This window comes from Etheostoma cragini, chromosome 16, assembly GCF_013103735.1.
Source record: "Etheostoma cragini isolate CJK2018 chromosome 16, CSU_Ecrag_1.0, whole genome shotgun sequence".
Lineage (NCBI taxonomy): Eukaryota > Metazoa > Chordata > Actinopteri > Perciformes > Percidae > Etheostoma > Etheostoma cragini.
This window is the reverse complement of record NC_048422.1, coordinates 4,229,672-4,241,888: the sequence shown is the minus strand read 5'-3', so window position 1 is coordinate 4,241,888 and position 12,217 is coordinate 4,229,672. Positions and strand designations below refer to the sequence as shown.

Here is a 12,217-nt window from a genome sequence, read left to right as displayed (position 1 = left end):
AATCTGAAACTATGTGACTAACTACTACTCCCTAACAATATTCAATTCTATGCCCTAACTAGTGTATCAAAATAAGTCTATTAAGTCTAAAATAAGTTTAGGGGTGTGGTCCTGGTCAAGGCATTCTCCTGAACTCCAAACTGAACGTCAGAATGGGAAAGAAAGGTGATTTAAGCAATTTTGAGCGTGGCTTGGTTGTTGGTGCCAGACGGGCCGGTCTGAGTATTTCACAATCTGCTCAGTTACTGGGATTTTCACGCACAACCATTTCTAGGGTTTACAAAGAATGGTGTGAAAAGGGAAAAACATCCAGTGTGGGGCAGTCCTGTGGGCGAAAATGCCTTGTTGATGCTGGAGGTCAGAGGAGAATCGGCCGACTGATTCAAGCTGATAGAAGAGCAACTTTGACTGAAATAACCACTCGTTACAACCGAAGTATGCAGCAAAGCATTTGTGAAGCCACAACACGCACAACCTTGAGGCGGATGGGCTACAGCAGCAGAAGACCCCACCGGGTACCACTCATCTCCACTACAAATAGAAAAAAGAAGCTACAATTTGCAAGAGCTCACCAAAATTGGACAGTTGAAGACTGGAAAAATGTTGCCTGGTCTGATGAGCCTCGATATCTGTTGAGACATTCAGATGGTAGAGTCCGAATTTGGCGTAAACAGAATGAGAACATGGATCCATCATGCCTTGTTACCACTGTGCAGGCTGGTGGTGGTGGTGTAATGGTTTCTTGGCACACTTTAGGCCCCTTAGTGCCAATTGGGCATCGTTTAAATGCCACGGCCTACCTGAGCATTGTTTCTGACCATGTCCATCCCTTTATGGCCACCATGTACCCATCCTCTGATGGCTACTTCCAGCAGGATAATTCACCATGTTACAAACCTCGAATCATTTCAAATTGCTTTGTTGAACATGACAATGAGTTCCCTGTACTAAAATGGCCTCCACAGTCACCAGATCTCCACCCAATAGACCTTCTTTGGGATGTGGTGGAACGGGAGCTTCCCTGGATGTGCATCCCACAAATCTCCATCAACTGCAAGATGCTATCCTATCAATATGGGTCAACATTTCTAAAGAATGCTTTCAGCACCTTGTTGAATCACTGCCACTTAGAATTAAGGCGGGTCTGAAGGCGAAAGGGGGTCAAACACAGTTTTAGTTCGGTGTTCCTAATAATCCTATAGGTGAGTGTATATGCTAGCAAATAACAAACCCACTATTCCATTATCTTAATGCAGTGTAACTGCAGCATGTGAATAAGGCACCTAATGTACAAACGTAAGCAAGGATGTTCAACAATTGCCATTATTTCGAATCAACACCCAGGTGACACGTAAAGTAGCTGACAGGTGAAGAACACTAACAACAAAATCGCTAACTTCATTTAAATGTGCCAGAACTATAGACACATTACAACAACAGGCTTAAATGAACTGACAACACAAGTTGTACGACTTACATATTGGATTGTTATGAATCCTTCTCTCAGCTGACCCAAGCGGGGCTCCTTACTTTGTCTTTTCTCTCACTTTTCTTTCTGTGAGGCGCGCTTGCCAGCTCGCTATTCTATTCGCTATACGTGACGACCTTTTGCACAAAACTAAAGTAAAGAGTCAATTTTGTAAAATGTAAGGAATAGAATGTACCGATAGTCGTGTTAAAATGTAAGGGGTAAAAGTAAAAAGTCGCCACAAAAATAAATAGTTCAGTAAAGTAAAAATATCTGAAAAATCTACTTGAGCACAGTAACAAAGTCCCATCTCTGAATGTCACATTGTAGCCTAAAACACGCGTGACATCGCTTAGAGCACCTTTAAAGGGTACGAAGAAAGCCCTGCATAGAGTCCATACATGTAGAACCATACATGGGGCTTTCCACACCTCTGCTCAGACTTTGTGGACGGTCCCTTACTGGCCCCATGAGGTCTGAGACGTTCACGGAGCCGCTCTGACTGACTGTTGTTGAACTCTCTAGTGGAGAGGGAAAAATTGGCGAAGATGCACTGAAACCGACAAAACTGCCAAGGACCCGGACTTCAGTTATCTGGTACACAGTTGTACTGTTTTACAAGTATGAGGAGCATCAGACCGACGAAACGGTAAGGTTTGATAAAGTTTCTACGGAAGCTTATTCTAGTGAGCCAGCGAGTGGTTTCGGTGTTTGCGTGGCAGCTATCTGCACGGAGAGAGGCTGTAAATGTTACCAACCTTAGAGAAAAGACACGCAAACGATTGGTTGTATCTAAAACGAGTAGAAAACACCAGATCCATGAATCGAAACTATAACAGCATGTTGAAGGTGTTGTTATTTTTTACCATACCTGCAACTGGGAGATATAGAAATAAACGGACCACATGATTTATCCAGCTGTCATTGCTGCAACAAAACGTAACACGCAGTTTATGTAGGCTAACTTCAACAAGTGTATTCTTTTTGAATTCTAGGTCTCAACAATTTAATAGAGATGGCTGACGTTGAGGAAAAGAAGGATTTTCGGCGCCCACTTTAAAGCCACAGACAGAATATTTCTTTTCTGTTTCCATTCATTGGTGTTGATCATACCATGAGCACACTCCAGCAGCTGGGAACAATGTCTTTTTTGATAAAAAAGAAGAAGTTCAAGTTTCAAGTGCACTTTACATTGGAGGAGCTTACAGCAGTGCCTTTTGTTAATGGAGTGCTTTTCTGCAAGATCCGGCTGATAGATGGTGGGGACTTTGCCATTTCGTCATCCAGGTAGGCTGTTTAGAACAACTTCCTTGTTGTAAACCACTAAAACCACTATTGCATGCAGTCGACATTTGTAGTTAATCTCCTTCCACTCGAACACTTATTGACCTTTCTTTAACAGATGTTAAATGTACCTTTCCCCATTTCTATAGTTGACACTCTGCTGGACTAGATTATGTAGAAATATCATGTTACAAAGGAGTTGACCTCTGTTGTCAGTGTTCCACCTCAGATGAGGGGTGGTTAAAGCCATAAAACTGGTCCGAGACTGCATGTCTTGTATACCACAGTGTTATTTCACCCTCATGTTTCCTGGGAAAGTTGCCTTTGTGCTGTTTCTCAGCTCCACCCTGGCGTCCATTCACACTGGGAGCTGCCCAGCACTTCTGCTGCGCCTCTTTGAGCCTCATGGTATGTTGAGGTTAAGTGGTTTGCTCAAGGGCTCCTGGGCAAAGTTGTTGGGGGAGCAAAGATCATTTACTCTCCTGTTAGGATTCAAAGTGTCCTGCTTCTCTTAATGTCTAGACCTCGGCAGGGTCACAAAGAACGTTGTTCTAATAAAAGCGGTCCAATTTGAGGAGGTCTGTCTATAGTCTCAAGTAACTACGACAGTGTGTCTAAAAAAACAGGTTGCTGTTGTATTTTTTAAATCTAACTTTTTAAATATGGAATTCTGTTTGCAGTGGCCTGACTTCAGTAAGCCTCACTCTAATCACATTTGTGGCTTAAAATGAGTAAGCTGTGGGGAAGTGTCATGACAGGTCTGCATGCCTACGGACCACACCAAGGTTTTGCATGCTTTAACCCATTTGGAGCATACCATCATGTTTAAGATTTTTCCACGTTGTTTTTCTCCCCTTGACATTCTTTTTAAGCCAGCTTGCATGGGTACATTTTCTTACCTGAAATAAATAGGTATGAAAATGACTACTAATAACGAATAACTTTTATGACAGTTGAAGAACAGCTCATCATTCAAGTAACTGAGATGAGAATTTCAATATGAATCTCATGTGTGTAGAGTTGGAGTCAGGATGGGGTTAGACTAGCACAAAGACTGGAAGAAGAGGGAAACAGCTAGCTACAAATTAAGTTGTTGTAATTTGTTTCTTTTGTTTTGTGTAAAACAGAACAGACAGTTTGTGGCTTTAGGTGTCTAAGTATTTCTTTTAAAAACGATATTTTATTTATGTGCCCAGTACTTCTGCTCAGAGTCTCCAGCTAGAGTGGTTTGCCCAATATGGCATGTGAACACAATGCTACCTAAAACCACAAATTTGCTAGGTTAGTATTCAATTTGTATGGATAAAATAAAAGATATAAGTCTTAATTAATAACGCTAAGCTAGGTTCCAACTCTGCACAGAAATGAGAGTGATGTTGATGTCCCCTTGAAAATAAACTAAAACGGCATATTTCCAAAAATTAAAGAAAGAAGATTCTTTGTATTACCCCAAAAGGGTAATTTCCAGATCACAGTGAAATGAATGGAAACCAGTGGCTGTCTGGGAAATAAGTTTAATAGTAAAGTAATTTATGTGACTTGTAGTAAATTGGTCAGAAAATGCACACACACTTGTCCGGTAATTTTAATAGTAATCCTTACTTATAACAGCACTTGCAAAGCAAGGGAAAGACATAATCAGTTGAAATATAGAACAATGAATTGAAATACTAATAACACAATACACTCAGCTGATAGTAAGGCATACAGAATAAAATAACAGATAAGGCAACATAGATGAAATGTAAAAAGATGTTAGAATGGACTTGAACGAGAATGACTTTCTCGGAGTCTCCTCAAGCAAGCTGCAGAGTCGAAGTCCTGTCATTTGTAGCCTTTAACCTGGACACACGGGTAGCCAGGATGTTCCTGCATGGAATTAAAAGTTCGGACAGATAACCGGGTCTGCAGGGCAGTGCATAAACAAACAGACCAGCAGCCCATTTGCTTGCATGCAAGTTACAGTTACCTAACAAATGGCTCAAACAATGTGCAGAGAATAAATGTGTTATTGTAGATGGGAATTGGTTAATTTGATCCGGTAAGAATGTAGATGTGATGAGCTCCTTGGGTGCAGCTTAGTCAGAAACGCTACCCAAACCACCTACCAGGGCTTAACGCTAACTTTGTAAAGTGGTTGCCAGCTTGGCATTGCACAACCAACAATGTAAAGAACCCATAACTTAAGTTTTGTATTGCTGTTGAACCTAGAAACTGGGCTTTTATGATGACAAAAGCTGATACAGATGTAATAATTCAGCAGGAAGAATGGGAAGACTGTGGGATCCTGACAGTAACCTAACGACATACCCAACAACTTTGTTTGTTACCAATTAAAATATCCCAATAACTAACTTAACAACAATAACGGCTAACTATATTTCAGTGTTAGATCCCAGTCTCTCCAATCTTCCTGCTGATTACTCACACCTCTATCCACTTTTGTCTTCATAAAAGCTGTTTTTCGGGTAGGCAGCTTATGAAAAATAAATTGATGGGCTCTTTGTGTTGTTGGTAAATCACCATACACCTGCTTTTGGGTATTTTTCTGTTTGCTAGCCAACAAAATTGACAAGGAGGCACCTTCACGCAATACAAATCAATGGACAGCGAAACTGTTTTCCTCTGTGGTGGGGGCGGGACTTAAATGTGTTGTTTCTGTTTAAAAATTGTGTTTTTGAATATTACTACATACTGGGGTCCCTAAACATTCATGGAGTTGCATAAATTGGGTATGACTGGAAAACTGAGACTCTTGTTGATTCTATTAACCCAATTGTATTCACGTGTGATGATGTTAGTCCCTAAAGTAGCCTTTTAATTATAGTGAATCCATTTTTTAAAACTTGGTTTCACTGTTGAAAATGTCCTGCTCAGAATGGCCATTATAAGAATAAACAGACATTACAGTAAGTTATACATTGACTGTTGTGAATGTGTGGGTGATGGCCAGGACTGCTGTTAGATTCCCAGCCTGAATTACTATCCCAGTCTGACATTTACTGTAATGAATGGGCCTGTAATACTACAATAATTAATGTGTCAGCACTGGTGTGGTTTGGCTAAACCATTTATCTATTCTGGGATAGGGGGAAAAACCACTCTGACCCAGATGTAGTGTCAGTGCCATGAAAAATAGATAGCAGACAGGTGAGGGAGGGATGTCAGGCTTTATAACAAACAATTTAAGATGTAACGTTTGTGTGCTTGTGTGACATTGCTCAGGCCCTCCAAGATTTCACAATGTTGCGATCACAACAATTCATGCGAATTCAACCAATTACCGTGAATCTGGCGTGCGTGACTCGCAACTTTGAGCAATCACTGCAACTTTTCCGCAAATTTGACCAATTATTGGAGTTCAGGCATCTTCAGCCAATCCCAGCGGTCCCATGTGCCGGACTTTGTATCAGTTTGTATCAGTAACTTTTCCTTGTTACTGATATGAAGACGAGACGGATTATGAATCCGAGTTCTCAGCAGTCTCATTAGCTGACCCCAGGGGGGCACCGTAGTTTATGGCATAACGTGTCATACTGAAATTTGTGAAATCCATAAAATAATAAACTTTTCTACAAACAATATCAGAAGTTGGATATCATTTTAAAAAGGTTGGCTCTCTATGATTGTTTGATTGCTAACGTTAGCTCAAAACACCATTCAAGTGACAGCCTTTGTTGTGTGTGATGCTAAATTGTAGGTCAATTTTTACTGTGACATTACAGAAGTTTCTCTTTAGCTTCTTGTAGGCTACTTGTGGCTAAGTGACGCAGGTGCAACTCACATCTGCACTCAACTGACATCAGGTAGTGACACAGCGCAAGAAAGCACACTGTCATGGCCAAATGAGTATTTGTCATATATTTGTTTTGCAAATTTCCGGTAACCATGTACGATGATTGTATGTTTTAAAAATGAATTGCCCCTTGGGGTATACAAATGTTTTCTGTATCTGTTGGGTGGATGAAATTAGCAAGCTAACGTTAGCTAACGAGCCAGCAGCGGGCTATCTGGTTGCTCCCAGTTTCCGGAAGGGAGACTTCTTTGCCAAGAGACCTGATAAAAACCCGGAAGAGAGAGAGTCTTCTTAGCCATCTCCTCGTGTCCGCTGTCTTTTCGGCGGGGAGTGAAGCGGAGTGGTCATAGGTTCTGTTCGGTACATGAAACTTACCACGATTTACAGATGTTACTCAGAACAACTCTTTACCCGTATTCCGTGTCTGTACGGCGAGTCGGAATAATGGCGAAATATTCCTGCCTTGAACAGGCTGTGTAAAAGGGACTTATGTGTTAGCCCTGTATTAAGTGTTCAGGGTGTTTCGCGCCTTAGTTGGTAGTTACATTTTTGGGGAGTTGCACGTCAGGCTACTGCGTAGGGTACGGCGTAGACTACTGTGTAGGGTCTGTATACACGTACCAAGAAGGTAGATTCAATGCAGAACCATAAATCAGGCTTTACCTTGTCTATTATCAGTATTAACAGAAGTCAACTTTCACAACCAGATGGAAAAAGGAACTTAACCCAAGTTTAATACGTTGGATCAAATTTTGTTACTTTAAATTAGAAGAAGATAACGTCCTGTATGTGAGTTACAAACTTTTATCTTGCTCTTGCTTTCCACTTTGGAAATCTCTTGTGTAAATCAGTAAAAGAGTGAACTTTGCTGTCGTGCATGTCCACCTGAAATGTGTCATATACTGTAGGCTTGACAGGTGGTTTAAAAAAAATTAATCATTACTTTTTTTTATTATTTAAGCAGCTTTAGCTCAAAATAATTATGTCGGGGGGAGACTGACTCAGTTTCTTCTCCACAGTGTCAGACACATTAAGGTTTGTTGTGGAGATAATGATTTGTGTGTTTGTGTGTGTAAGCATAATTGTCAATTACAGGCTATCAAGTGCTTTCAAGAGCCTGCCAAACCAACAGGTGGCGATAAAACCCTAACTGTTAAGCCATGTTAAGCCAATCAAAAACCTGAAGTTCCCGTAGAGGTCTCGTCCAAAACCAACAACGGTGGCAGTTCTGTGTCGTTTGAGTGTAATCATAGAGAGACTAGCGGAGTATTGCATTCTGACACCTCTGTCCCGCAATATAATGGGAGAACAGTGTGCATGTATCTGTATATATGTAACAAGCCACCAAGGAGACAACAGTGGTGCGCACTCCGACATCACAAGCCAACATGTGAATTTTCACAGGCTACACAACACCAATGCAACCAGACTTTCTAAAATGTTCACCCTGGCAGGAGTTTTCAAAATGTTTCAGGTTCAGGGACCGAATACCACGTTTACGTGTTGACAAATGGCCTTACTGTAAAGAAAAAGCTGCAGTTTTGAAAATACCTGTGTTTGTGTGGACCGGGCCTAAGAAAATGCCACATATCCTCTCCAATGGAACGAGTCTTTGTACATCTGTTCTAACTTGTGACTTTCAGGCTTTTTGTAGCCGCAGCAAACACCATCAGCCAGTTTGAGTTAAACTGAAACGGGCCGGTTCAGAGTGCTCCAACCTTTCCCTGCAACGTTCTGAAACGGTTTTGTTTCGTCCCGAATCTTTGGTCTGAGCTGGGCTTAAGACATACACCTGCTAACTAAAGCCATTGCATTGGTACCAAAGAAGCTACATATCATATTCTACCAGTTATCCACACACACGCACACGCACACACACACGGCAACCAAAAGACATACAGGCAATGTAAATGTGCTGTATTTATATAGCGCTTTTCCAGTCTTAACAACTGCTCAAAGCGCTTTTACATCTACAGGAAACATTCACCATTCACACACATTCATACACTGTGGCCGGGGCTGCCGTACAAGGTGCCACCTGCTCATCAGATAAACATTCACACACATTCACACTCCAATGCGCAGCACCGGGGGCAACTAGGGGTTCAGTGTCTTGCCCAAGAACACTTCGACAATGACTGCAGGGGCGGGGATCGAACCACCAACCTTCCAATTGGTAGGCAACCGCTCTACCACTGAGCCACAGCCGCCCCAGCAATAGCTGCCATGTTGTCTCAAAGTATTAAAAAAAGTAATGGTAACGAAGAGGTTTTTATGTTTTGTGCGTGTGTACCTGGCTCATTTGCAACTTTGTATCATTCCTCAGATTCTTCCACCAGACAAAAAACAAGACTAGATCAAACTAATAAATGGCTGGTCCATGTATGGTGAACTCAATTCAGTTACGTTTTATCTATAGTATCAAATCAAGGGTGGTGGTAGCTTAGTCTATAGGGAGTTGGGACTGGTAGCTGAAGAGGTGGCTCCTGGGCACTGCCAATGTGCTCTTGAGCAAGGCACCTAACCCCCAACTGCTCGGGCCCTTTTTCCATGGGCAGCCCCCCCCCCCACTCTAGTGGATATATAGGACCTGAGCATGTGTGTGTGTAATTCAGGCCTGTGTGTAAAAACAACAGAGTATAAATAGTCATTTCTCCTTGTGGGACTAATAAAGGATACATTATTATTATAACAAGAGTTATCTCAAGACAGTTTACATATAAAGTAGTTCTAGACCACACTATGATTTCCAGACAGTGGCAGAAACCTCGGACAGATCCAGGTTCAGATCCAGACTCTTTGTGCGTGGCATCTTTCGCTGCCAGTTTGGACACTGACACAGATATAGAGAAACAAGATTCATAATAATTTTATTAATTTTATTTTTATATGATTATTATAGTTGGAATGGTGAACGGGGGCAGTTATAGTAACGTAAGTAAAGATAGTGGAACTATGACTAGAAATAATGTAAATGTGCTGTATTTATACTGTATAGCGCTTTTCCAGTCTTAACAACTGCTCAAAGCGCTTTTACATCTACAGGAATCATTCACCATTCACACACATTCATACTCCGATGCGCAGCACCGGGGGCAACTCGGGTTTCAGTGTCTTACCCAAGGACACTACGACAATGACTGCAGGGGCGGGGATCGAACCACCTACCTTCTGATTGGCAGGCAACGGCTCTACCACTGAGCCACAGCCGCCCCTAAATAATAGTTGCAGCAGTTCAGGAGCTAGCGTAGCGGGGCGATGCAGGGCGTAGCAGCAGCGCTGTGTAGCCCAGCAGGGCATAGAGGGGCCTAACAGGGCGAAGCGGGGCGTTGCGTGGTGTGGTAGGGCACATTAGGCTGTCGAGCAAGACCATGGCAGCTGCAACCATGATTTAGATGCCACCCCATTCCAAGGAAAACTGCGAGGCGAGAAAAATTCAGGACTCTGGGGAGCTGATTCCCCAGAGATAGTTAGTAACAAGCATTTCTGGAACATGGATGCAGGCAGATGGAAAGAGAGAGGAGATGACTGTGCTTAGTTTCTGGCCAAATTGTTAGAAGAGCTAGTCAGATAGTCAGAGGGATAGTCAGCTGTGGTGTAAGTTAGAGCAGCAAAGATGAATCAATTAGTTGTCAACTATTATATTAATGGAAAACTATTTTGATAATTGAATAATTGGTTTGAGACATTTCTTTATATTAAAAATTAAACATTCTCCGATTCCAGCTTCTAAATGTTAATATTTTCTAGTTGATTTACAACATTAAACTTAATATCTTTGAGTTGTGGTGAAAGAAAATAATTTGAGGACACCATCTTGGGCTTTACAAACACTGATTGTCATTTTTCACAATTTTGTGACATTTAAATTAAGTAATTAAAAAAATTAATCAGCGATGAAATGATCGTTAGTTTCTACAATTTGAAAATAGATATCGAATCTGTAGTGGTCCCAGTGTTATTTGTTGTTGTGTACTGAAGTAGTATATCACATGAAAAGGTAAAGATATGTTTGAGACGATCCTGCCCACACACAGATACTGCCCTCTCCCACCAGGACCAGACCCAGAGGAACACCAATGTGAGAATTTTGTACATGGACAATCTAGTTCAACATTCAACACCATTGAGCCTTCCAAGCTTAATTCAGTTACATTTTATTTACAGTGTCAAATCCCAACAAGAGTTATCTCAGGGCCCTTTACAGCTAGAGTAGGTCTAGACCACACTCCATACTTTACAAATACCCAACAAATTCCCCCCATAGCAAGCATTTGGTGGGACGGGGAGAAGAACAGAACTTGACTCTTGGTTGGGACACAGAGACACTAATATATACACTACCGGTCAAAAGTTTGGGGTCATTCACAAATTTCCATTGGACTCCATTATAGAATGGGAAATGTAGATATTGCATTAAAGATCAGCCACCCACCCAGATCAGCTGGTATCATGTCTATAATGGAGTGAAATGGAAATTTGTAAGTGACCCCAAACTTTTGACCGGTAGCGTATATACGGATACGGAGAAATGTGATACATAATAATTATAGCAGTTGGTATGGTATATATATATATGAATAGTGGCAATTATAGTACCAATAAATATAATAGAACTATGACTAGAAATAATGATTATAGCAGTACAGAGACCTGGCACTCAAGAATGCCTTCTGTTATTGGATCCTTAGCTTCCTCATGGGCCATCACGTGCTGCAGTAGCGGGGCTGCCTTCATAATCCAGCATAAAGGCATAATTTCCTATCCGGGGTTGGCACATGTATCTATACGGTTTGAAAAGTTAAAGTCCAATATGTACCATAAGTATCATTGCACTTTCAATAATGTAGTAATCCTCAATTTAAGTCATCCTGTTAATTTCATCTGCGGTTTTTCCTGAATCTACACATTGTTTGATTGTGTGTGTTTATGTGTGTGTGTGTGTGTGTGTGTGAGTCAGTCGCTGGGGGGAACAGAGCAGCAGCCCTGCCCGCTGCAGTGAGCCAACAGGATTGAGACAACAGCAACTTTCATCGACTTTATAGTGAAAATACGTTACAGGTATACAGGTTGGCAGCACATCTTTCGCTGTACGTTTTGTTGGAAAATGTAAGCTGTTCGAGTCACGCATCTCGTCTTCATATCGGAAACAAGGAAATTAATTTGACCTGTTCTCATTCCCGATTGGTCAGTGGCTGCACGCGGGACTGCTGGGATTAGGCTCGTTCGAGATGAGCCAGGTCTGCGCAGAATCGATCACCGGCGATCGGCGCCCGTTGCTGGTTAGATTTGTTTCCGATTTGATCCTGACTTGCTCTGACGTCATGCACACGTGGGCAACATATTCTCACGAGAGCAAGGCGGCTGCAGTTCTGAGACGCAGGCGGCGCAGTTGCTTTTCACCGACTGCAAGAGCCAGGCGGACCAAGAGCATGCTGGGAAACGCCAGCTTCTCATTTGATTTAACACCTGATTGGTTAACAATTATGAAGGTAAATATGGTGCAAAAGTGAGAGCGCGCGGATGCGATGTGAGCACTTGTAAAATATGACTTGAGAGCACAGATGCGATGTGAGCACTTGTAAAATATTACTTGAGAGCTTGTGAAAAAGATCTGTACTCGTGTTTTTTGTGTGTTTTTTTCACTTGAGTCACTTTTCCAGTACAAC

At 41.8% G+C, this 12,217-nt stretch overlaps 1 protein-coding gene across 1 annotated transcript in view; it reads left to right on the top strand.

Annotated features, from left to right (window-relative positions):
* Nucleotides 1-1,862: 1,862 nt before the first annotated feature.
* The window catches only part of fam102ab (family with sequence similarity 102 member Ab), a 24,404-nt gene continuing 14,049 nt past the window's right edge, over nucleotides 1,863-12,217 (top strand). Inside the window, exons 1-2 of the mRNA XM_034895531.1 lie at nucleotides 1,863-2,117; nucleotides 2,464-2,755. Of these exons, the coding sequence (XP_034751422.1) occupies nucleotides 2,583-2,755 (173 nt within the window). The 5' untranslated portion in view covers nucleotides 1,863-2,117; nucleotides 2,464-2,582. The remainder of the gene's footprint in view (nucleotides 2,118-2,463; nucleotides 2,756-12,217) is intronic.